The following is a 24,987-nucleotide window of genomic DNA, read 5'->3' on the forward strand; positions in this document are numbered from 1 at the left end:
GTGTCAGGGAGCCCAGCACCGCAGGGGTAGGAAAATGAGTAATTTATGGTGGCACTGGCTTGGTCCGCATCACTTCTGACGTGCTCTGAGCTTTCACCTCAATCAGCCCAGGAAGCCAGGGGGACTCTCACCTGTCTGTGTGTGGATGAGGAAATTGGAGTCGTGCTGCAGCAGGCGGTAGGTGAGACGGCTGTTCTGCCCAGCATCCCGATCGCTTGCCATCACCCTCCCTACACTGCTGCCGGGAGCCTGGTTCTCAGGAACAGTGAAGAAGTACCGCTCCTCACTCAGCCGGGGGCTGTTGTCGTTCTCATCAGTGATGCTGATCCGTACGGTGCTGGTGCCCGTTTTCCGGGCCTCCCCCCCCGAGCCGCCGCCTCCCGCCGACGCCAGCACTGTGAGAACATACAGGTCTCGCGTCTCCCGGTCCAGGGCACTTTTGACATACAGCCAACCACTCTCAGACGTGATGCCAAAGCTGGCAGCGTCTCCATCTGCACGCAGGTGGTAAGTCAGGGTCACGGCCTCTGCATCCCGTGCCAGGGCCCGCACCTGCAGGAAGCGGGTGGAGACGGGCACGCCTTCCCGCACCTCCACACGGTAGGTGAGTGTGTCAAAGATGGGCCCGTTGTCATGCTCAGCTTGCACGTGCACCAGGAGTGTGAAGGTGGAGCTGAGCTGGGGCACGCCGCTGTCTCGGGCCACAATGGCCAACCTGTAGGCTGCACTGGCCTCATACTGCAGCACCCCGGCCAGCCGCACCGCCCCCGAGGAGCGCTCGACGCTGAAGGTGCCTTCGCCCCCCGACACCAGCTCAAAGTTCACCTGGCCATTGGCACCGCTGTCACGGTCCTCGGCCTGCAAAGTGTACACTGCAGTCCCGGGCTCAGTGGCCTCTGGCAGCAGAATGGAGTCAGAAGGAGATGGGAATGCTGGCGCGTTGTCATTCACGTCTGACACAGAGATTTTCACACGGGTGTTGCTGTAGGCCGGGGGGGAACCACTTCGGGCCTGGACATCCAGAACCAGGACTGCCTGAGATTCGTGATCCAGAGGCAAGCTGGTGCGGAGCTGCCCAGAGTCAGAGTCAATGGAAAAGTAGCCATGGGGATCCCCCGAGGAGATGGAATAAAAGATGTCATCCGTATGACCTGCGGGCAAGGCAGTGAAAACAGGAATTATTCGTGAACATGGCTCTCAGCCCATTATGGGAGTAGAAGAGCTGGACAGTGCTGCCCGGGGCAGGCTCTGCTCTGGAGGTGTACAGCAGCAGTGTGCACGTGTGTGTGATGCATGGGCACACGTGTGTACACACATGAGCATGCGTGGGAGCAGGCACCGCAGCTGAGTGACACGGAGTGCGCGTTCACGTGTGTGTGCATCTGTGTGTGCACGGAGCTCCCAGGATGGTGCTGCTCTCTGAGGAAATGTAGTATCGGTGCTTTGAGACAATGCAGGGACAGTGAAAACAGCTGCATAGGAAAGGGCCAAACCCGTACCGGGAGGATTTTGGGCACGGACAGCCCCCACGCTGGCGCCCTGCAGCGTGTCCTCCGGCACTGTGAAGAAGTACTGAGCTTGCTCGAAGACGGGGGGTGAGACCGTGCCCTCCACGATGCTGATGTTCACTCGGGCGTTCGGCTGAGCCTGCAGGCCCCCTCCATCTTCTGCAGAGATCACCAGCTGCACAAGGGTGTTGGCTTTACCGCTCAGGGACCACGAGAGAGAGATGACACCTAGGAAAGAGAGCAGTTCAGAGTGCACTGTGCCCACAGCCCTGCCCATCATCCAGCACCAAAGGAACAAACAAACTGAAATGGGCAGTGTGTCACAGGGCAACTGGCCGTGGAAGAATTGGAGCAAAGAAGACAAATCTTCCTGGGGAGGGCTCCCCATATTCTCCCTTCTTGATCTCAAGCCCAGCCCCAAGCTAAGCAGCTATGAGGGCAGCAGTAAGCAAGCCAGAGAGAAAATCTTGCAGAAGGGGAAGGATGGAGTAGGATTTCAGAGGTGGGGCACAGTGTGAGGGCCAGAATCTAGCAAGGACAGGTTGGTTCTGGGCTGCGAGGCGGCTCCTGGAAGAATTACAGAGCTGAATGACCTTCCCAGACAGGCCCTACAAAGGAGGTTGCCCTGTGTAACGGTAGCCAATAGGCCTGTTTCATCCCAGACACATTCTGGCAATCTGGGGACTAGTGTGGGGAGACCTGGTGCCTGTAGTGAGCACAGAACACCATCCTGTCCTTCTGAGAGCCCCTGGCATCACATAACCATGTACTCATTTCCCCAGGCGGAAACTGTTCTGGCTTTGGTGGCCAAAGAAGGCAGGCACTGAGAAGTCAACGAGAAAGGTTAGACTAGGAGAGCGATAGAAGGGAGGAGAGTAAACTGAGCAGTGAGAGGAGGGAATTAGGCAGGGGCAAAAAACCAAGCAGGATACAGCTTGATGGGGCAAAGCAAGCACTGTGCAGGAGGAAAGGTATAGTGAGTCAGAGATGACACTGAAGAAGAGGGAAGAAGAGAGCAAAGAGAAGAAATAAGGAGTCAGAAGTTGAGAATGGGCAGCCAGAGGATCAAGAAGTTGGAACAAGGACAAAATAGACATTCTGGTAGCATCTTGCACAGCTGAAATGGCCAAGCAGTAACTCTCAGGCTAGTCTTCACATCTTCATGCATCACGCTGCTCTGCTTGGTGCTGCCTTTGGCTGGCCGTGAGTTCACTCTCACCTGTGTCCTTGTTGAGGGAGAAGAGGGGGGGGGAGTTCCCCAGGACAATGCGATAGGTCACTTTGCCATGCATCCCCTCATCCTTGTCGTGGGCAGTAACACGCAGCACAGCTGTACCCGGCATGCTTTGTGTGCTGATGCTGGCAGCATACTCCAGTGGGTAGAACACCGGCCGATTGTCATTTATGTCCTCCAGGAAAACCTTCACATACACCATGGAGTTCAAGCCACCCTGTGGAAGGACGATAGAACCATAGAATGGCTTGGATCGGAAGGGATCTCAAGGATCAACAGGTTCCAATCCCCCTGCTGCAGGCAGGGTTGCCAACTGCTAGATCAAGTATTAGACCAGGTTGCCCAAGGCTCCACCCAACCTGGCCTTTAACATCTCCAGGGATGGGTTATCCACAACCTCTTGGGGCAACCTGTTCCAGCACCTCACTGCCCTCTAATCTCAGTGATTAGAGATGGGGCAGAGAACAGGGCAAGAGCAACTATATCCTCTGTATGGTGCTGAGACAGCAGCACTGTACACCCATGAGCTCTGCAGCACTCACCCCATCGACAGCAGTGATGGTGAAATCGTAGGCAGACGTGCCCTCGTCGCGGTCCAGAGGCTGCGCAGTGCACAGATGCCCCGTGTGCTTGTCGATGCCGAACTGCGTTGGGACCACACTGCCGATGCCAGAGCCAAGAGAGTAGGAAAGGGTCCCAAACAAGCCGCTGTCGGCATCGGTGGCTGTCACCTGGATGGGGGAAGGCAGTACGTGAGCGAGGTGACACTGCTGAGACCACCAGCCCGAGCAGATGGACCCAGCCCACCACCACCTCCACAACCCACTGCTGCCCTCCATCCCACAGCCCACAACCGCTGCGCAGCTCTCAAAGCTGGCCACAGTGAAGCACACTGACCATTATGCCTCAGCCCTGCCATTCTTGTCCTAGACAAGGTGACTTCCACCGCAGCGGAGGGCCCATGGGTGCCTGGAGCAATGTGCCGGCAGCAGCGGGGCACACACTGCTGGGGTCAGCCTATGCTGGCACGTCCCCAGAAGACACAGGGCTGGGAAGCACAGGCTGTCAGACTCATAAGAGCTGCACCATGCTCGCTGTCTGCAGTGCTGCCACAGATGTCTGCACACCAGAGGCGGTTTGTTCCAGGTGTAACCTCTGTTCTTGCACCACTGGAGCAACATCCACGACCCAGATCCACTGACTTCCCTTGGCAAACAAAAAGGTTGTAAGGGAGGGGGTGCAGAAAAGCACAGATGCCAAAGATCTATCAGCCAAGCATCCCCACTGCACCCAGCCTGAGCAGCCAGCCGGAGACAACTCATGCTTTCGCAGCTGCTGGACGTGGCCTTCTGCTCGTTCTCTTTTGCAAGCTCGTCTTAAACTGGGAAGAAAACCCTCCTCCCCATGCCCCAGGGTCCATCCTGTCCTCAGAGCTCTGTGCCCAGCAGCCCTGGGCTCCAAGGAGTACAACGGGCTGGCACTGCCCTCTGGCAACCAGGCCCACCCAAACCTGTGGCACAGGATTTACAGCAGCAGTTAGAGTCACAGCAAGGGGATTAAAACAGCTCCTGCCTGCAAGCTCCCATTCTGTCTTGGGTTCCTTGCAGCTCAGGCTAGCAGAAAGCAGCTTCCCCCTGACCGCAGCATCACTGTCCGTGGCTCGTCCACCAGCTGGGAGCTCTGAGAAGAGAACAAAGCTGGAGCACGAAGCCAGGAGGGAGGCAGCTGGGCCAGGCCCGGGTGAAGTGGAGTTCAGGCCTCGTCAGCCACAGCTCCTCCCAGCAGCAGCGCTGGGGCCTCGGCTCCCGTGAGCAAGAAGCGCAGGAACGTTGCACACGCGCCAAGGAAAGGGCCCAGCTGGGGGCTGCAAACAGTTCCTTCCTACGGGCAGGGCCCCCAACCTGAGCCACTACCAGATCCTCGGAGATGGAGGAACAACCGGAGAGCGCAGAGGCTGCCGGGCCAGGGAACACAAAATGAAGCAGGCGGAGGAGGCACATCCCCTTCATCAGACCTCGTGTTCCTGCCCCGGGAGTAGAGGCAGCAGCTGGGGGAGCCCCTCGCCAGCTCTCCGGCCCAGCACCCACAGCCCCCAGGAGGGGAGTCAGCACCTGCAGCACCCCCGCCTGTCCTGCCTGGAGGCCTGGGCTCCCCTGCAGGGGAGGGGGAGAAGCTGAGAGCGCAGTGAACGCTGTGCTCCTCGCAGAGGGAATGGATTTGCTCCTCAGCCCTATGGCACAGCTGGAAGATGCACCAGGGAACAGGATTCCTCCTTTCTCCTTCCCGCTCCAGCTGCGGAGCGCTCAGAGCCTCAGGTGCTGTGACAGCAGCTTGTCCAGAACACGCTCTGAGGAACCGACCCCACTGCCTCCCCTCTGTTCAACTTCTTCCCTCTCCCCACTCCCAGCTCCCTCCCATGCAGCACAGCAGCATTGGGTTACAGATGCTCGGAGGTGTTCAAGGCCAGGCTTGATGGGTTTCTGGGCAGTCTGCTCTAATGGTTGGCAACCCTGTCAAAAGTAGGGGGTTGGAACTAGATAATCTCTGAGATGCCTTCCAACCCAAGCCATTCTATGATGATTCTACCATGAAGCTCTGGCACAGGGAGTTCAGAGCAGGGCCTGGCTGTCTGCAGAGCGGTGTGGGACAGGCTGGGCTGAAGCCACTGAGTGCATATGGTCACTATGTGCAGCAGAGGCTGAGTATCTGGTTCAAAGGGCCACAGGTGAAGTGCAGCATGAATCTGGATGGGATGACTATAAACCTGTGTCATTCAGATCAGAACCCATCTAGAGACCCAAACATCAAGCTAAGGCTGTCAGGGAGCAAGAGGAGGGTGTTAAGTCAGGGATCTAACGATAAGGACAGTTAGCAGCAGCTGGGGTTGCTCATCTGAGAGTATAAATCTGACCTCTCACACTGCTGAAACTGCCCTGTTTCACTGCATTCCAGCTGTGTGTCGTGATAGAGTTTAACTGGGAGCATTCAAAGCCACTGCAGATGGAAACACACCTGAAATGGTTAAGCTGCTATGATGGCTGGGATGGGCACCCTGTGGCAAATTAGTAAGGTCTTTCCTTCAAAATGAACTGCTTATCACTCCCAAAATACTCTAAAATGCATGTCAACTGCTTTAGAATACTGTACAGTGAGAAGCTCTACAGCACAGTACATTGTTTCCTGTAGGCTTCTTTGGCCAGGGATGCTGGTATTTCCAGAACAGCCCAACCTTCCCCATACTCTGACAGTCTCTGTCCTAAGACAGTTCGGGACAGAGGAAGTTATCTGAACTCCAGCTCTCTGCCACAGGGACTGGGTGGGGTTTTGGGAAGAAGCAGACGAGCTCTCACTATTACACAGCGTAACACTATCTGCCTGGATGCTCTCTGTACCTGGAGCTATCTCCCTGCAGGGGTGCCTCAAGGCAGCCTGGCATCAGAGGCCGGCATCTACTTGGGTGTAGAGCCAAGGCATACTCAGGGACATTCCCCATTCATGTGTGCTTGGCAGTCGGCCTCACACCCTGTTGCATTGCCTCAGGAAGCAGTGACTGCCTGGGAACAGAGCTCTAGCACAAGCCCTGTCTGCATGCAGTGTCTCCCAGCACTGCACACCATGATAGCCACAGCCAGGTCCGGTCTGTAACAGGCTATTACACTTCTCCTATGTCCTGCAGCATACCTCAGCCCTACCGTACCTCCATACTCTTGTGTCCCACCCTGCTCCACCGTGTCCTAGGCTCTGTACGGATGGCTGCATGAATTCTCTGACTGGTCCTTTCTGTTGTCACCCACAGCATCTCTCCTTTACCACCCTGTATTGTTGGCTTCCTCCACCACTTCTTATCCAGACATCAATAGTGCCCCGAAGTTCTTTGGGAGATGTGCAGAGTTCGCTCCTGACTGGGTGCTGGAGGGCACAGCGTGGACTTGGGGCACTCCTCGCCTCTCCTCATGTCTGCCACCTCTGTTGCAGGACAGCCCACAAGAAGAGCAACACAGCTCTTCTCACCAGGGAATCTGATAAACGTTTCTGAACATCTGAAGGGAGGTGGGAGGTAAATGGATGAGACCAGGCTCTTCTCGGTGGTATGCAGCAATAGGACAAAGAGCAGTGGCCTAAAACTTGTACAAGAGAAGTTCCGTACTATCAAGCAGAAGAAGTTTTTTTACAGAAAGGGTGACAGAGCACTGGCAGAAGTTGCCCAGAGAGGTTGTGGAGTCTCCTTCTATGAAGAAATTCAGGACCCGTCTGGATGCCTGCTTGTGTGACCTCCTGTAGGGACAGTTTAGCTGGTGGTTGGACTCGATGATCCTTGAGGTCCCTTCCAGCCCCTGTGACCCTGTGGCCCCAACCTACGGAAGTGTGCTGACAGCACTCTGGTTCAGGGCCAGCCAGAGCTCATTGCTTTCCAGCAGCGTAACAAAAATGCACTTTGCTCTAGAATTCCTTGATTCTGGGTACTGTGATGCTGAACTGTGTAAGTAAAGAATCACATTCAGTGAGAAATCCAGCACAGGACTTAAAGCACAAAGACTCCGATGACGACCCAGTAAGTCCCTGGAGTTGAAGCTGAGACAGTGTGCCAAGGAGGCAGCAGCTCTTGAGGGACATCTCCAGATCAGACCCCAGTTTTCTCCCACAGAGAACTTCAGCTTCCCAGGCCAAGGAGGGGTAACACACAGCTGGATCTGCTGTTTGCTGACAAAGAAGAGTTGACTGAGGATGTGATGATAATCTAGCGACCATGAAATAGTAGTGTTCAGGATGCTAAAGGGAGCAAGGAAGGAGTACCAGGATTCAGACAAAGCAAGACCTCAGCTTCCACGGGGACCTGGTAGATGTACGGCATCCCAACTATAAAGGCTAGAAGAACTCAAGAAAGCAGTTAAGCCTCCAGGACAGCATCCTCCAGGCACAAGAGCAGCCCATACCAGTACTTGTGAAAAACACTGCCTCAGCTAAGCGTAGACCTTGGGGCAGAGCTGCAAAAAGGCAACATATGGGAGGCAAGCTACAAAGAAAGAATTTATAAACATTGCCCAGGAATGTAGTGGTAGTGTCAGGAAAGTCAAAGTTCAAGTGGGGTTGAGACTTGCAAAGAAAATTGAGGATGATAAGAGCTTCTAGCACTACGTTGGCAGTAAGAGCTGAACAACGGCCTACTGCTGAATAGGGTGGGTGGGTTGTGGTCACAGCAGACACAAATAAGACTGATGCTCAATGCTTCCTTCACCTCAACCTTCACCTAAAAAGTCTCCCAGGCCCTCCATGCTTAATGAAACAGCTTGGAGAACTACTAGAAAGAGACTAGAAACAAGTCAATATTTTTTTCAGTGAACTCAACCAATAAGAATCCATGGATCCCACCCAACAGGCTGCATCCAAGGGTGATCACAGATATGGACTTTCAGAACTGCTCTTTCAAATTTGGCAGAGATGAGGGGAGAAAGCACATCAGCTTCAAAAAAAGACTGAAAGGATGAGTGAGGGAGCTGCCTTGTTGAGTCCAACTCACTTTGGTCTGTGGAAAAATCATAGAGATCCTCCCAGAGTATATGTTTGTCCACGTATGAGAGAAGGCTGAGTAGACTGCTTGCTTGATCCAGGGCCCAGATCTGCAGGGAAGGAAGAGCAGGGGATGACAACGGCCTTGCCTTGAACGAGGATTCGGGCACTGCGTCCCGCAGTCCTCACACCCAAGGCACGATGCTATGGGCAGCTGGGCAAACAGGCTGTGGGTGGGTGGGCTCAGGACGGGGCTCAGAGCTGTGCCCTGCCTGGAGCCGAGCGGCAGCGCAGCACCACGGGGCTCTGCCCTGGGCCCTCTGCTGCCGAACATCTGCTCTGCGTGCTCGGGGCACTGCCAGGAGCAGGGGATGGGATCGGCCCCTGCTCCGCTCGGCGCCCGCCGAACCACATCTGACACCGCCGCCGGTCTGCGGAAACGCAGGCACGGGAAAAGACTCGGCACACCGCCCCAGGTTCAAGGAGGGCCCTGGGGTGGAGTTCAGGATCCGAACAGCAGGACGCACTTTGCACAGCGAGGTGGCAGAGAACGTCCACGTGCTGCCCACGGGCCGCAGTTCCCCTCCGTGGAGATCTCCCAGAGCTGCCGGGACACGGAGCTGGGCGCCGCTCTGGGTGTCCCTGCTGGAGCAGCGCTGGGCCTGAAGCCCCGAGAGATCCCTCCCAGCTCCACCAGCTGGGACTCTGGGAACGGTTGCCCTGCGAGGAGGGAGCTGCGGAGGGACCGGAGCTTGCTCAGCCTTCGGGAGAGCTTTGACCCAGCAGCAACCCACCAGCTCCCACGGGGAGGTTATGCGCAGCCAGAGCCGGGCTCCGCACTGTGCTTCACAGCGGAACCAGAATCCACAGGCAGAGCTGCGGGTGCAGCCGGGCTCCATCCGGGGAAAGGCTTTCCCCACACCCAGGTTGCCCACAGGCACCGCAGTCTCCATCTGTGCAGGTGTGTTCAGTACAAATTTGGGGAACTGCTGGATGTGCAGCCTGGTCTGACCCCACGGCTGACCCCACTGTGAGCAGGCAGTTGGACCAGAGACCATTCCATGTCCCCAAGCCCTCAGTTACCCTGTGATTCTGATACAGCTGTTGCATCCTTTTCCCAGAGCCACTAGCAAAGGCAGCTTACTGGGCTGTATGGAACTTTGCTCTGCTGTACCACAGTTGCTGTTTGGCTCTTTGGCACTCAGTATAGCCCTGGATTTGCTGCAGCCACTCCGGTCAGTTTCATTTATAGATTCTCTCCCTCATCTTCTCTTAGTCATACACAGACCAGCTCACAGCTCCTCCTCTGAACCTGTATACTCCTTCCCTGTGCCAGTGGGGTGGGAAAATACAAGACGTTTGGGAGGGCTCCAGCAACACAGTCCATAAATCCCTGTCAAGCTTATGGGCAAGGGGCTACAGAACTAGCTGGGTTCTCCTCAAATACCTGCATCCCTACAAGAAGACAAGAGCCTTGTGACCAGAAGACATATACTGCCCCACTACACCCAACACGTACGCCCCACTGTGGGGGTCTGCAGTTGCCTTCACTTCCGTAATCCACAGCAGGAGTCAAAGCATGCTGAGATCCTGAGGGGAACAGCAACAGACACAGATTCCCAGCAGGTTTTCCCAGCAGAATGTACGCCACCCAGACACACAAAAATGTCCAGTGCCAACAGCAGTGGTTTAGCACAGCCTCCACTCAGCAGTGTCACACAGCAGAACGTGCGCATTCCTGTGTCCATTGCCCATTCCCTTACTCTCACTTGCAGGCTGCCTCTCTTTTGCCATGCTGCCTTGGCCTCGCCTGACACCCTGAATTCAACCTGGGACACCTCCTGAAGTTCTTTTATGTAGAATTCTGCCTCAGCTGTTTTCTGGGGTCAGTTTTTCATACCATTGCTTCCCTTTCTGGATTCTGCAAGGGTAAAGCCCCCTTTGGCTGGCATGAGCTGAGAGCTCCAAGGTGATGTACGGCCAAATGGAATAAATACTCTCTGGAGGAGGGTGTAGGAAGCAGGAAGCCCTTTCCCAAGGGCCACGAGAGATCCGATGTATTTGGCTTAGAACAGGTTTACACTGATCTAAAGAGGCAGCACTGGCTTCCTAGTCCGTTTGTGCCACCAGACCCCGCAGGATCAGTCACTGCCAGAGCCAGGCTGCACGGGCCATAGCCACCCCTCTGCACACAGACAGCAGGGATGCTCCTTAAAGGAAGGCGAGACAGGACTCAGTAACACAGGCAGTGCCCCCACTGACGGGCAGTGCCCCACAGCCCAAAGATAATGGGCAGAGCCAGGTGCTGCTAGCGGGGCCCACTGACAGCCCTGGGCAAAATGAGCAATGAGCCGGGCCCAGGGTCCTCTGACAGAGCAAGGTAAGGACAAATGTAGGTAAGGCCAGAAAGAGAACTGGTGCTAAGGCTAAAATACACATCCAAGGGGATCTATCCCAGTAGATGAGCTGCCTAAAACATGGGTTTGGGGTCTATTTAAGAGGCGGGATTAGGAACAGGGCTGGAGATAAATACACTAACAAACTTCGGTGCCAAACCTGATCCTAAATGGAGCCTCTGGAATCAAAGGCAGATGGTGTGGGCAGGGGGTCCCAGGTGAGGTTAATCAGGGCAATTAAAGCCAATTAGTGCTCTCAGGGCCCCATCATTCTCCGCCATCTGCCTCTTCTAGGATGGTCTTGGTTGGGAGGAAGGTCTCGCCTTCCTTTAAGGAGCATCCCTGCTGTCTGTGTGCAGAGGGGTGGCTCTGGCCCGTGCAGCCTGGCTCTGGCAGTGACTGATCCTGCGGGGTCTGGTGGCACAGATGGGCTAGGAAGCCAGTGCTGCCTCCTTAGATCAGTGTAAACCTGTGCAGTGTCAGTCCCACGTTTTCTGTAGCATGCACTACTTAGCCAAGATCGTGCAGCCAAGGCATAGAAGAGCAATGGTCAGAAGGATTCTATTCCCTTGATTAATTGATTATTCAGCCCTGGTTCACACTTGAATTCTGAGGCTGGAGACTCTAAGGTTGTTAGGAAATACATTTCATGACTGCTTTGGTTTTGTTTTGGTTGGTTTGGTAGTTTCTTGTTTTGTTTTGTTTTTTCCCTTTCTGTTTCCTTCTTACATCAGACAAGGGGAATAACAGAATACAAGGCCGCTCTCAACAACATGCTGTACAGCAGCACAGACAGTAAGGAAAAAGCTGATGGAAGGGAATTAAGACTTTGCTTCCTGAACAACGGAAGCAAGAGGTGGAAGGAGCAGGGGGAACTGAAAGAGGTTGTGCCCCTTTGGTGTGGTGGACCAGCCTGAACCAGGAGTGAGCATCACAGTGCTACTGAAGGAAGCAGCCTAGAGATCCAGTGGAGTCTGGGGCCTCACACCCACAGCATCCTGAAGGGAAAAGCTGTGTTTCGCTGCAGCCTTTGGAGATAAAATGTTCACTATAGGCAGTTGTTAATCAGCGCTGTAGCCATGCTCCAAAGTAGGATGAGCAGAGGGGACAAAGACACTCAAATGTTGATAGTGGATGAGAGGGCAGTAAGCCCTTACAGACAACCCCAGCAAAATGCTTTGTGTATCTGACAGCCCCTCCATGTCTACTGCGTAAATGTGTGTGACAACTGTAAAAAGGATGAGCGTGTTCTTAAATCTGTATGCACATTGAACTGAGAATATTTATTTAAGTGGATGGCCAGATACTGTGTAATTAGACCTAGGAATATCACAACAGTCTTGTGAATACTGGTATAAAAAAGGCATGTCAGTAGGAGAAATGTGCTAATTGAAAAGCACCAAAAACAGTAAAATGTTAAAGTACCTGTTGTTTGGCACAACTACCATCTTTGTGCCAGGAAGGAACTGAGGAAGAGAAAGGATGAAAGGCAGAGGGAGAAAGATTAGGATGGTAAAAGTAAAGAGAATGGCATTGTTTGGTGGTAGCATATATATGCAGCTCTCCTATGAGGAAAGGCTGAGGGAACTGGGCTTGTTTGGCTTGGAGAAGAGAAGCTGCAGGGAGACCTCAGTGTGGCCTTCAGTGCTTGAAGGGAGCGGATAAACAGGGGGGGAACGGCTGTTTGTGAGGGTGGGTGGTGACAGGACAAGGGGAATGGCTTTAAAGTGAGCCAGGGGAGGTTTGGGTTGGATGTGAGGAGGAAGTTTTTCATGCAGAGGGTGGTGAGGCAGTGGAACAGGTTGCCCAAGGAGGCTGTGGATGCCCCATCCCTGCAGGCATTCAAGGCCAGGCTGGATGTGGCTCTGGGCAGCCTGGGCTGCTGGTTGGCGACCTGCACACAGCAGGGGTTGGAGCTGGATGAGCACTGTGGGCCTTTTGAACCCAGGCCATGCTATAAGCATAATCATTACATTAAAATGTCAGGTAAAGAAAAGGAACTGGGAGAAAGAGACAAATATAAAATGTACTATTTCTTCCCTAGAATGAATGCAATTGAAATGGCGTGTGCTCCTGGAGACCCAAGAACGTGTTTAGGAACTCAGGGGAGGAACCTGATGCTGTGCTTTCAAGATTTTTCTTTGATAGAGGCTGCTATCACTGAGGGGCTCACGAAGTACAACTGGGGCATTTTCCAATGAAATCACTGACCACCGTAAATACATGAAAAGCTTGCTGTTTGCATTCAGCTTCCAAATGGATTGGAATTTGGCCAGGGATCTCAAAAACAATATGAAGGACTGCTACTGAGTGATTCAGGGACCTGGTAACACAGAATTAGTGGAAAAGCGCAAGGTAATGGATCCCTGCTTCACCTGAGACTTCACCTGCAAGTGGATATTGCCTTCCCGGACTTCAGGAAGGCATTTGGCACTGTTCCCATAAGATCTTCACAGACAAGCTGCTGAAGTATGGACTGGATGAGCGGGCAGTGAGGAGGGCTGAGAAAGGGCTTAATGGTAGAAGATGGAGGGTAGTGATCAGCAATGCAAAATCTAATTGGAGGCCAGAAACGAGCACTGCAGGGGTCGTCCAGAGTCCAGTCCTGTGTCACACCTCCGTTACTGATTTGGATGACGGGCAGCGTACCCTCAGCAAGTCTGCAGGTGACAACAAAGCTGGGAGGACTGGCAGGTACACCACTGTCATGCTGGCTTCCAGAGGGACTGTGACAGGCTGGAGAAACGGGCTGACAGAAACCTCCTGGAGTTGAACAAGAAGGACGAAGTTCTGCCCCTGGGGAGGAGCAGCCCCAAGCATCAGGATGTGCTGGGACCACTCATATGGAAAGCAGATGTGCAGAAAAGGATCTGGGAGTCCTGGTGGACACGATGAACATGAACCAGCAATGTGCCCTTGCTGCTAAGGTGGGTCTTGCTGCCCCGAGCTGTGTGAGGCACAGCACTGCCAGTAGGTGAAGGAAGGTGGTAAGGTGATCCTCTGGAGATCATCAAAATACAAATATCTACAAATATCTGAAGTGGCAGTGCAGAGATGTTAGAGCCAGGATCTTTTCTATGGTGCCCACTCTTAAGATAAGAGGCAGTGGGCACAAACAGACACAGGAAGCTCTTCTTTACTGTGCGGGTGACTGAGTACTAGCACAGGTTGCCCTTAGGCATTGTGGAGTGGTGGCCCTGGGCAGCCCCAGCACAGGTTGCCTTTCTGTGAGTCTGTGATCTGCATCCAACTGCCCTCCTGAATCTTCCAGCCCTCCAGCCAGCTTCAGTCCTTAGCAGAGAGCTGCTCTGCTCCACCAGCCCTGCACACAGCCAGCAGCATCTGCTGCCTGACCCTTCTTTCCTGCAGTTTGCTGGGAGATTTTGCTTGTGTACCCTGCAGTCACTTGACAGGCACAACTGGGCAGAAGGGGAACCTCATGGAATTGCTGTGGCTGAAGTAGCAGAAATGAATGGCAAAAAACCAGCAAGATGCTGCACGGTTAGGGAAAAAGAAAGTGCAGCACACATACCGGGGAGCTATGATTGCTTTGAGGGAAGGAGCGCGCTGAGCAGGTGTGCCTCTGCCCAGTACACAGAGAACTGGGAGGACAAAGATGGGCACTAAAGGATTTAGGCCTTATTTCACCTGCCTCCTCCCAGTCCTCTGGCAAGATGGGATGGAAGGGAGTGGAGTCTATGGACCACAGAGCTCTTCTGATTCCCTCAGAGGAGAAGGATAGGGAGTCACGTACTGGAGTCTTCAGCTGTACAACTTTGAGCAAAGGCTTCCCCCTCCATCGGATCCATCTGCAGGGCAATACCAGAGCCCCCTGCCCTCCCAGCCTTATTGCTCACCCACGTGCCCCCCTTCACAGTCCGCAGTGCATGAAAGGGATGGAGTCCTTCTCAGCAGCCATTCTCTGGCTATCCTCCCCATCTCCAGTAAGCACTGTCAGCAAGCAGGGAGCTCATCTGGAGCCCTGCCCTGGCTGGATCTCTGCTACGCACATGTTACGCTGCGGCTTTGGCAAACATCTGGCTCTGGGCTCCCGCCCCTCAGAGTGACGGCTCTTGGTGGGAGAGAAGGGGAGGCTGGCGCCAGTGTGGTCAACGATCCCACGCACGGCTCCCATTGCTTGAGTGTGTGCCAGGCATCCTGCCCTCCCCAGCCCTGGCACAGATGCTGACCAGCTAAAAGCAGCCAGGGAGCGGCCACGGCTGCTATTTCAGGAGTTGTCTCTGGCTCCAGGGTTGTGTCTCAGCCTCCAGCATGCTCGGGCCTCAGAGGAATGAACGGGGTCAGGGTTCGGCCCCAGTGATTGTCCAGCACGCGTGGCAGAGGCGAGGGTCAGACCCTGAGGCTGTAGGATGCACCACATCCGGGGGACTCCTCGCACAGCTGCAGGCACTGTGTGCCTGCACCACTGCATCCCACAGCTACAGGGCGCAGCAAGGCTCTGGCTGGCAGCCCCACAGCCATAGTCCAGGCACGGGAAGACGCAGGGCTGCTGCAGCCTTGCAAGAGTAAGTATGGAGAACAGGGGAGAAGCTGCGCCGAGATGTGGAAAAGCCCTCGGTTCTGAGAAGGAGGGGAAGCAGTGCAATCACAGACACTAGCAGGGAGGTAGAATCCCAGTGGAGAGTGAGGCTGGACAAGATCTGCAGGAACCCGAAGGTGAGTGCAAACTTCCTGGGAGTCTTGCTGCTGCAGAGAGCAGGGGAAAATAAGGAGCAGAACAAGGATAAGCAAGGCTCACGCACAAGCATCCAGCTGTTCTTTCTATTGGAGCAGCAGAGAGATAAAATGGGAGCTGCAGCAGAGAGCTAAAGGGCACTGGAAGCCTCAACAGAGCAGAAGAGTTTGGGTGCCGAGCAGGGGAGAAAATAGGACTCTGCAAAAAAAGTCTCAAGGGGATTCAAGCAGGGCAGCAGCAGTGTAGGGTAGGATGTCAGAGGGTCTGGATGAAACCTGGTGGGGGACACTGATGCCAAGGACTTTAAAGTTGGTTGCTGGGCTGCAGTTTGACTGCACAGAGCTCAGGCAGCGAGAGCTGGCAGATTGTGTCTACACAGCAGGACAGGACACAGTCAGGCGAAGACGTATGAGTAAGACTGGAGCTTGGTGTATCAGAGGGAGAACAGCAGAAAGGGATGGGGAGCAGAAGACGCTGGGGTGCCCCAGGGCCATGCCCGTGAGGGTGAGCACTGCCAGTGAGAGCTGTCCTGGGGGTAAAACAGCAAGGGTCCCTTGGGGGCAGACATCAGCAGCTGGCAGCAATCAAGGGGTGTGGAGAGAAGAGGAGGGAGCAGAGACTAAGGGAAGGGGAGGGGGAGCATACTGTGGGGCTCTGTGAGGGGAGAAGCAGGGCTGGGCACTTTGGGGGGTAGTGTGCACAGGTGTGGGGCTGCGGGTGGCGTGGAGGAGGGAGGGTGTGAGCAAGGTCTGTAGGAGAAAGGGGAGTTCTAGGGGACCTGGGGCCAAAGCAGAGATGAAGGAAGAGGGGCAGCTGTGAGGGGGCTGGGGATCAGAGCAGAGGAAGGAGGGATCTGTGGAGGGGGCTGGGGGAGGAGCAGAGCATGGGGGGAGAGGAGCACAAGGGGCTGGGGCCTCTCGGCTGCAGTGGAAAAGCTGCTGCAGCTCCAGGGGAAATGCTACTTGAATTAATCATGGCGCTGGCTGCTGTGCCAAGCCCAGGAGGAGGCTGCTGGCAGCACAAGGAAATAACTTTCACAGGAATTTGGAACAAATGCAGCTCTTCTGGCGGTAACAACAGCACTCACCTCCCCCAAAACCTCCCTGTGTACCAGCATCTCCCCCATGTCCCCTGTCCCTCTGCACCCCAGATTCATCCACACGATGGTCCCTTTCTCAGGAGCACGATGCACTCCCTCCCCTCACACGGATCCCCAGTTAGCTCACAGACATCTCCTCATTTTGTCTCAGAAAGCTTGTCTTCCTATTTCAGAAGAGGAGAAGGCCTGTTCTGTGTTGTGCAAAAACCTGAAAATAGGTTAGTGCTAAAGCTCTTGTCCCAAGAAACCGAATGTGCACAGCAGCATCCTCCCGCTCTCCTTGGCAGCAAAGTCAGTGATCATTAGTCCTCCTGCTGTTCTGGTCCCCGTCTGTGGCTGCTCCCTGTGTTCTCTCACAAATATTCCTCTTCAGTGCCATAATCGATGCATCAGGATTATCCCTCAAGACTCTGTATTACTGTAGCCTGCTTTAGCCTAGAGCACTTCATGCAGGTCGGGCTACGTAGTGCACAGCCCCAGAGGCTGTCCAAGTGCTGTACATGCAGCACAGCCCGCCCCACAAATCACAAAACTGTACTCGGGCTTCAAAGCTCATCAGACCTGTCCTCAAAATCGTAAGAAAGGGATACACACTACGTATGCAGTTGGTCAGCTTCTGATTGCTGATGTTCTTCTTTCCTAACAATTGTGTGTGTATGGGTGCAAGTGAAATACGTAAACCCTGGTTCCAAATTCATTGATACTGGATCTATATAGGAGTCAATAATCAACCATCTCATCTCATTCGCCTTTCAGTCAAATCAACCACTGCTCACAATATGGGGTTTACACAACTCTCTCTGCTTTATGCAGACTGCCAGAGGACAGACAAAACTTGATTCAGCTTAAAAAGTTAGAAAGGCCCAGAAAGAAAATATCTGACCATACATGCAGCTTGGTACAATGTCAATCCAACAGAATGTTTAAAACAAATATAAGCCAGCAGTGTGAATTTATAACAGAACAAGGTTCCACATCATGTAAACGCAGCACTTGAATGTGATCTGATGAACTTTAAAGTATCTATGCCAGCCTCATGAAGTTCAATAGGACCAAGTGCAAGGTCCTGCACCTGGGTCAGGGCAATCTCAAGCACAGATTGAGATGGATGGAGAATGGCTTGAGAGCAGCCCTGAGGAGAAGGGTTTGGGGATGTCAGCTGATGAAAGACTCAACATGAGTTGGCAATGTGTGCTTGCAGCCCAGAAGGCCAACGGTATCCTGAGTTGCACTGAGAGAAGTGTGGCCAGCAGGGCGAGGGAGGTGATTCTGTGTCCAGTTCTGGAGCCCCCAACACCGGAAGGACATGGAGCTGTTGGAGCAAGTCCAGAGGAGGGCCATGAAGATGATCAGAGGGCTGGAGCACCTCCGCCATGGGGACAGGCTGAGAGGGCTGGGGATCTTCAGCCTGGAAAAGAGAAGGCTGCGAGGAGACCTTGTAGTGAGTGTCCTTCCAGTGCCTGAAGGGCCTACAGGAAAGCTGGGGAGAGACTTTTATAAGGGCAGGTAGTGACAGGATGAGGGGGAATGGTTTTAAACTGGAAGAGGGCAGATCTAGATTAGATATCAGGGAGAAATTCTTTCCTGTGAGGGTGGTGAGACACTGGCACGGGTTGCCCCTGGAAGCATTCAAGGCTTGGCTGGATGGGGCTGTGAGCAACCTGGGCTAGAGGGAGATGTCCCTGCCTACAGCAGGGGGTTGGAACTGGACGATCTTAAGGGTCCCTTCCAACCCAAACCATTCTATGACTCTATGATCTGTATTACCAACTCATGTTTACACAGTGAAACAGAGACAACTGATTACTGACTGCCCCCTGCTCTATTGTTTGGTGGTCTTGTGTTCATTGGTTACTCAGGCTCCTTCTGTGCTTGTGTTTTTCCCTCATCTCAGATTTGAACTGTGGTTTGCTATTTCCTTTGCTTAGGCACATGCGGGTCAGTTACTGTAGGACTCGACCCATGATAAACGTAAGTAATAAATAAATATGTTGAGATTTCTTTACTATGAGATGCTGGAACGGGCTGCCCAGAGAGGTTGTGGATGCCCCATCCCTGGAGATGTTCAAAGCCAGATTGGATGGGGCTGTGGGCAGCCTGGTCTAGTATTAAATGTGCAGGTTGGTGGCCCTGCATGTGGCAGGGGGGTTGAAGATTCATGATCCTTGAGGTCCCTTTCAACCCTGGCCATTCTGTGTGATTCTGTGTGATTCTGTGTGATTCTTTTTCTTTCTCAGGTGCTCAGGCCAGCAACTTGCTCTGCTCAGCCCTGTTTGTACATCAAACACAAAGAACACCCTGGAGGAGAGAATGGGATGTTGCTGGGATGCAGGAGACTTGCAGCTGGTACCCTGGTCAGTTATGTGGACTCCCCACTCCCTATCATTCTGTCCTGCCCACAGAGAGCAGATGTCAATGTGCAAAAATAGCACTGGTCCTCCCATGGTTTCTCGCTTAGAAACTTGATGGTCTGATGGAGAACAAAACCCTTTCTGTTCTGGGTCAGCCTTAGCAGCTGCCTTTGTCCTGCAGGACATGTCAGCAAGGGCTGCCTGTGGCCTGGGCTCTCATTAGCATTATGCAGGTCTGGACCCTAAGGCAAGATGAGCCCTGATGCCTGGAAGTCACAGAGAGATGAAGTCAAGCAGGGGGAACAGAGGGTCTGTGGGGCTGCACACCTGACGTGTGACCTATGGAATGTGGCACCAGCTGCTGGCTGCTGTGGACCCCGAAGAGCCCATGGAAGCCCTCCAGTTCCAGGCAGGGGTGGCTGGACTGGGCAGCTCAGACCGGGGCTCCTTGCCCCGTCTCTGCCAGCTCCTCAGCCTGGCCTGTGCCTGCTGTGGCCTGGTGCTGAGTCGGCAGCCTGGCCGGCCTCCTTTCCCATCCTCTCACATTTCCCGGCTCAGAGGAAGCAGCAGCAGATGTGTGTGCTGTTTGCTTTATGCTGAGGCCACGAGGGAGTTACCTGTGCTCAGCCCAGATGCACTGTTTCCAAATGAAACACGAGGGCCAAGCCAAGACCATCGAAACCCGTCCAACCCCTCGGTCCCTGCCGCTGCTGGACGGGTGCCTCCCCTGTGCTGGGCTGTGCAGGCCAGGATGGCTTCACAGTGAACCGTGCTGCACCGAGTCTCAGCACGGCCCAGCCCCGTGGCCCTACCAGCATCTTCATGGCATCCCCACAGTCTCACATCTTCCCAGCTCCTCCAGGGTCCCACCTCCCTCCTGCCTGTCCTCGCACTTGCAGCCAGAAACCCAGCCTTCACTGCCAGCTGTATTTCCAGAATGCCTTCCTGCCTTACAGTAAGCAGACTGAGCAGGATGGCTCCGAGAATGAGAGGGGCCTCTGCTGGAGCCGCCGCAGCTGAGTTGTCCCCGCAAGCACCTGAGGCCTCCATATCGCCCAGGGCAACAGCGCTGCTGCCCTGTCCCAGAGCCCATTGCCATCCTCAGCCTCCTCCTGACCTCTGTCCCAGCATGGCTCTGGCCCCACCTGTCCCACAGGGACAGACCTTGTGCTGCCCTGACAGACCCTGCAGGCTCATGCTGACGGAAGAGCCGGCACAGCCGAGCCCCCATGAGAGCTAAGAGAGTGGCAGCAACCCCCCCAGGACTCACGTGTGCTTCTCACTACACAGAGACTGATGTAGCACGTGCCTCTCAGCCCAAATCCCACAGATGCTGCTTCTGAAGTAATATAACAGTAGCAGTCATGCATAATTAATGCTACTGTCCATCACCAGAAGGAGAGAGAAGTTACCGGTCCTGCCACAAGCAGCTTCTGAGGCCTGACCTTGCTCCTCAGACTGTCGCTGGTACTCCGGGCTGACAAGAGCAGCTCCACACTTGTGCAAGCAGTGCCTGCAGAGTAGGCCGCAGTGTGAGCTGAGCTCAACACAGTGCTTTGCACAAAGGGACTCCTTGAGATCTGCCTCTGGCATCAGAGATGTCCCCCAGCATGCAGAAGACGTGTAACAGTGCTCTGCCACGCTTCCTGCTCACGGCGAGGGAACAGTTCTCTGCCTGTGGAAGCCATGAAATCTGCACCAAACATCCTTCAGCAGCATGTCTCTTATCTCCAACCCTGTCTGTGCCTTCCTCAAGCTCAGCTCCTGACAGCTGCACCTACCTGTAGGAAGCAGGTACCAACGGGGGTGTTCTCCTTCAGGGACACGTTGTAGAAATTACTCCTGAACACCGGCTCGTTGTCGTTGACGTCCTGCAGGGCCACAAGCACCACAGCTGAAGAAGAGAGGGCAGGGGTTCCCCTGTCAGTGGCCAGCACTGTCAGCTGAGGCTGAGGATCCTTCTCGTAATCCAGTGGGGCAGCAGTGGTGATGATACCTGTGGCAGGGTCAATGGCAAACCAGCTGGAATGGGTGTCTTGGCTATGCTTGATGCTGTACTGCACCTCCCCGTTGGGACCCTGGTCTTTGTCTCGAGCGGTCACTTGCAGGACAAAGCTGCCTGGGTACACAACCTCGGGGATGCTCTGTTTGTACTCCTGCTGGTCAAAGAGTGGAGGGTTGTCATTGATATCTATCACCTGCAGCACAAAGGTTGATTCTGCCCGGAGTGGAGGTGTTCCCGAATCAGTCGCTGTCACTCGCAAATCATAGGAGTCTCTTTCCTCCCGATCCAGAAGCTGGTCCACACAGATAAGGTAGATGATGTTGTCCTTTGTAGTGAGGGCAAACTTGCCATCCCCCCCCTCCAGAGTGACATTGACATTGGAGTACTCTCCATAATCTGGGTCAGAAACAGAGATGCGTGCCACATACTGACCGGGCTGGGCTCCCTCGGAGATCTGAGGGGAGCCATCTTCGCTCAGAAAGATGATGGTCATGGTGGGCTGGTTGTCATTGTAGTCACGCACGTGAATAGTGACAAAGGCTGTGGTGACCTCAGGGTGCACAGCCCTGTCCCGTGCCTGTACCACCAGCTCGTGCACCTTCCTGACTTCATAGTCCAGACCCTTGTTGAGTTTGATGACTCCAGTTCGGGAGTCAATGGTGAAGTACTGGTCAGGATCACTCTGTCGCCGGTTGATCTCATAAATCACATCACCATTGTCTCCTTCATCCGCGTCAGATGCAAAGACCTGCAGGATGCTACTGCCAGGTTTCAAATTCTCTGATATGAGAGTATGATAGCGGCTCTGGTTGAAGGTGGGAGCGTTGTCATTGATGTCCTGGACGGACACATCCAACGTCATTTGGCTGCTCCTGGGAGGAGAGCCCCCATCATAGGCTTCCAGCACCAGGGAGTACGACGAACGGTTCTCCCGATCCAAGACATTGCTGACCACCAGGTCTAAATACAGGACCCCGTTGGGTCCTCGCCGTGTTTCCAGACGGAAGGCCTGCCCCACATTGTCACCCTTAATCACGTAGCCTTGGGTATTGAGCAGGCCACTGTCAGCATCAAAGGCTGGATCCAAGGGAAATCTGCTGCCAACAGGTGTGTGCTCTGGGATCTGGAAAGTGCTGTGTTGCTTGGGAAAGGCCGGAGCGTGGTCGTTGATGTCATTAACTTGGATATTCACTTCTACTGTGATGCCCTCGGGGGTAACAGCTATGAAGCTGTAATGGTCCCGGGTCTCTCGGTCAAGGACACGGGCTGTTTTGATGATGCCCCTGTTCTCATCTATCCACAAGTCAGTGGCAACTCCACTGCCCTCCTGCGCTGATATGAAGTACATGTAGGCACTGGTGCCAGGGGGCAGGCCAGCACTGATGTCCCCAATGATGGTGCCAGCTGGCTGCTCCTCATCTATTTGTAGATCCAAGGTGCCCAGGACAGCAGAGCCCTTCTCTGCTCTCAGGCCCCCAAGAATTAGCAGCTCCAACAGAAGCATGGCCGACCCTTTCATCTGCTCCATTGCTAGTACCTTGCGGAGCAGAAGGTTGCTTGATCTTCTTTGCAGCACTCTTTAATCCTGCAAGGAATGCAGACCAGAGGAAGCTGGTTAAGAGAGAGAGCAGCAAACGAAGGACAGAATAAGAACGTGGGGAGGGAAAGCCTGCCAGGTACCTTCTGCTTGATTGCTCTGTATCACTTATCCCTCATGACTTGAAAATTTGTTAGAGCAAAGGGTGTGAAGGAAAGGGAATGAAGCCCTAGGCCAGCACCTAACGTCACGAAGCAGAGCAAACCTGGCCATGTGCTGGTGTTACCAGCTGGTACTCTGTCACATCGGTTTCTTCCTACCCAGCCAAGTATTCTTCCCAGCTAGCAGCCTTCCTGGCAACACCGGAGCCAGCTGGTTCCTGTGCCTTTAACAGCTGAATGCTTCCTGCAAAGCTGAGAAACAGTGTCTGCAAGACCACAGAGATTTTTGGACAAGCAGCAGCCTAGCACCTCTCTATCCTGAAAAATATGGTCTTAAAACTGGGAGCGATCCCAACAAGTGACCCTGTCGAACCCCCCTTCCCCAGTAGCTTGCTTTTCATGACCACAGGGATTTAGGTTCAAAAAAATGCGAAGTGCAAATCGGGTGTCCCTGGTGGGGTGCAGCAGAACTGGAATGGGCTTACATCCAGAGAACAATAAATCAGAATGGCTCTATTGCAAAGGACATACCCACAGCCGGGAATGCCCAAGATAAAGCCCCATCTTCCCAGGGCAGACAGAGCCCATTGTTCAACCAGGAAAGGAGATCTGTGGATGCCCCAAGCTGGTACCATGGAGGGTGGTGGTGGTACAGTAGGAACGCAGCAACTCCCTCTGAACTGCCAGCTGCCCTGGCTCCTTCCCCGTCCTGCACTCTCCACTGCTCACTCTCCTCCTTTGTCTCCTTCTCGCTGCTCCTTGTTCGTTCTGGCTCCTTCACTCCATTTCCCCCTGCTGTAGCTTCATTTCACTGCAGCAGTGGGGGAGGGACAAGAAGGGAGGAGCAGCTCCCTGCAGCAACAGCACTGCTGGACACGCTGGACATACGCGCGGTACCCAAAGGCTGTGAGCCCCCCAGGGCTCTGCCCACCTCCCTGTGAGCAGCCAGAGCAGCTCAGCAGTCAAAGTGCTCGTGCACAACGCCAGCCCCAGTGCCGCTCCGAGCCGCCGGTAAACGAGGCTTAGTGGTCTGCAGGGATGGCGGCAGCATGAGCTCACACTTGGACTCTCTTGAAAGCATTTGCTGCTGGTCCCACAGCCACACTCAGGAGCAGCTCATGGCAGACGTAGGACGGCAGAACCTCCCTGTCTTGGGGGGACAGGGGTGGCTCGTGCTGCCTAGTTTGGGGACTACAAATGGCAACCTTTGGTCTGCAGAACTCTATAGCAGTGCCAACCCTTTCTGAGAGATGTGGTACCGTTATTTGTTGGCCCTCTTTCCCACCTCAGGACAACTGTTAGGTTGATTTTCTTGCAGAAATTGTGGGTTGGTGACAGTGTTTCCTACGTATAAAAGAAAGTTTACCTTAGTGGGCTACAGGAACTAGAAACCTGTGCATACCCCCAGTGCCTGATGCCTGTGGCAAGCAATGCCACACACTGCTCTTGCACCTAGCAACACGAATCTTCATCATCTCTCAGGAACAGAAGTCCAAAGAAGTTACACATTCTTGAGGACTGCTACCTGGTGAGCTGCACCAATTCAATGGTCCTAGCCAATTCCATTGCTCTTCCTCTTGGGAGTTAATGAAACTTCCCCAGAATAATTACATGCACCTAGAACTGGGAGAACGGGATCCAGATTTGCATCTGTGATGCAACTACATCATCCTAACTGTAACCCGGCTGCTTGGGTCATGGGAAGGTACACGGCAGAGTTCAAAGCCCTGGCAGGTGGGTAAATGAAAACTAAAGTAAAAGGAGAGTAGAAAAACTAGTAGAGTAACAAAAAGAGGGATGCAGTGAGGGGATCTCAGCAGCTGAGGATGGGATAAAGCTGAAATGTCCTGAGTAGTGCCTGGCACAGGTAAAGGCACAGATATGGGGAAAAGGACCCGCCCTGGTTTGATTATTGATGTCACTCTCGGAAAGCAGAAGGGAGAGAGGCAAGGCTTTGTGGACCGCTGCTGTGGGAACGGGGAAACTGGGAACATGAATGGGGAGCGTGAAGAGCAGCTGAGAGCACTGGAGCAACTGAGTAATGAAAAGTCAGGTTTCTGGGGTGACAAAACGTGTGTAAACTTCTCCCTTTCCCTCCTTCTGGGATGCACAGTCAGCTTTGCTGCCTCCTGGGAAAGAGATGCGACTGCCTGCTTGCCAGACTGCACAGGTCCAGTATGGGCAGAAGGCCGTCCGTGGTTCTGGCAGCCCTTCATTCCTATGAGACTTGCAGGGTTGGGACAGCAAGGAAGACAGCGGTAACCTCAGTTGATGCAGAGTCACCAAATCCGAACAGCTGCTTCCAATTAGCAGATAGCTCAGTGCGAGGGGCTGCCTTGACTGGTCCAGGCCCAGCCTGTGTAACGTGAGCCGGACTGCCCTGCTCCCCTCCCACTCCCACTACCGGGCACTGAGTTTCCTAGTAACAAATGGCAGCAAGAGCCTCCGAAGGAACGGTGGGTATCACAGTCTGTCCGGAGAGGAGGCTGGGG

General features: G+C 54.1%; 1 protein-coding gene across 1 annotated transcript in view; it reads right to left on the minus strand.

Moving 5' to 3' along the window:
• Nucleotides 1-23,743, minus strand: part of DCHS1 (dachsous cadherin-related 1) — a 46,998-nt gene extending 23,255 nt beyond the window's left edge. The window contains 5 exon segments of the mRNA XM_010727744.3: nt 132-1,151; nt 1,500-1,736; nt 2,728-2,959; nt 3,285-3,473; nt 20,574-23,743. Coding sequence (XP_010726046.2) covers nt 132-1,151; nt 1,500-1,736; nt 2,728-2,959; nt 3,285-3,473; nt 20,574-22,325 — 3,430 coding nt within the window. The 5' untranslated portion in view covers nt 22,326-23,743.
• Between the last annotated feature and the right edge of the window lie 1,244 nt (nt 23,744-24,987).

The sequence above is a fragment of the Meleagris gallopavo genome, unplaced genomic scaffold, assembly GCF_000146605.3.
Source record: "Meleagris gallopavo isolate NT-WF06-2002-E0010 breed Aviagen turkey brand Nicholas breeding stock unplaced genomic scaffold, Turkey_5.1 ChrUn_random_7180001936585, whole genome shotgun sequence".
Classification (NCBI taxonomy): domain Eukaryota; kingdom Metazoa; phylum Chordata; class Aves; order Galliformes; family Phasianidae; genus Meleagris; species Meleagris gallopavo.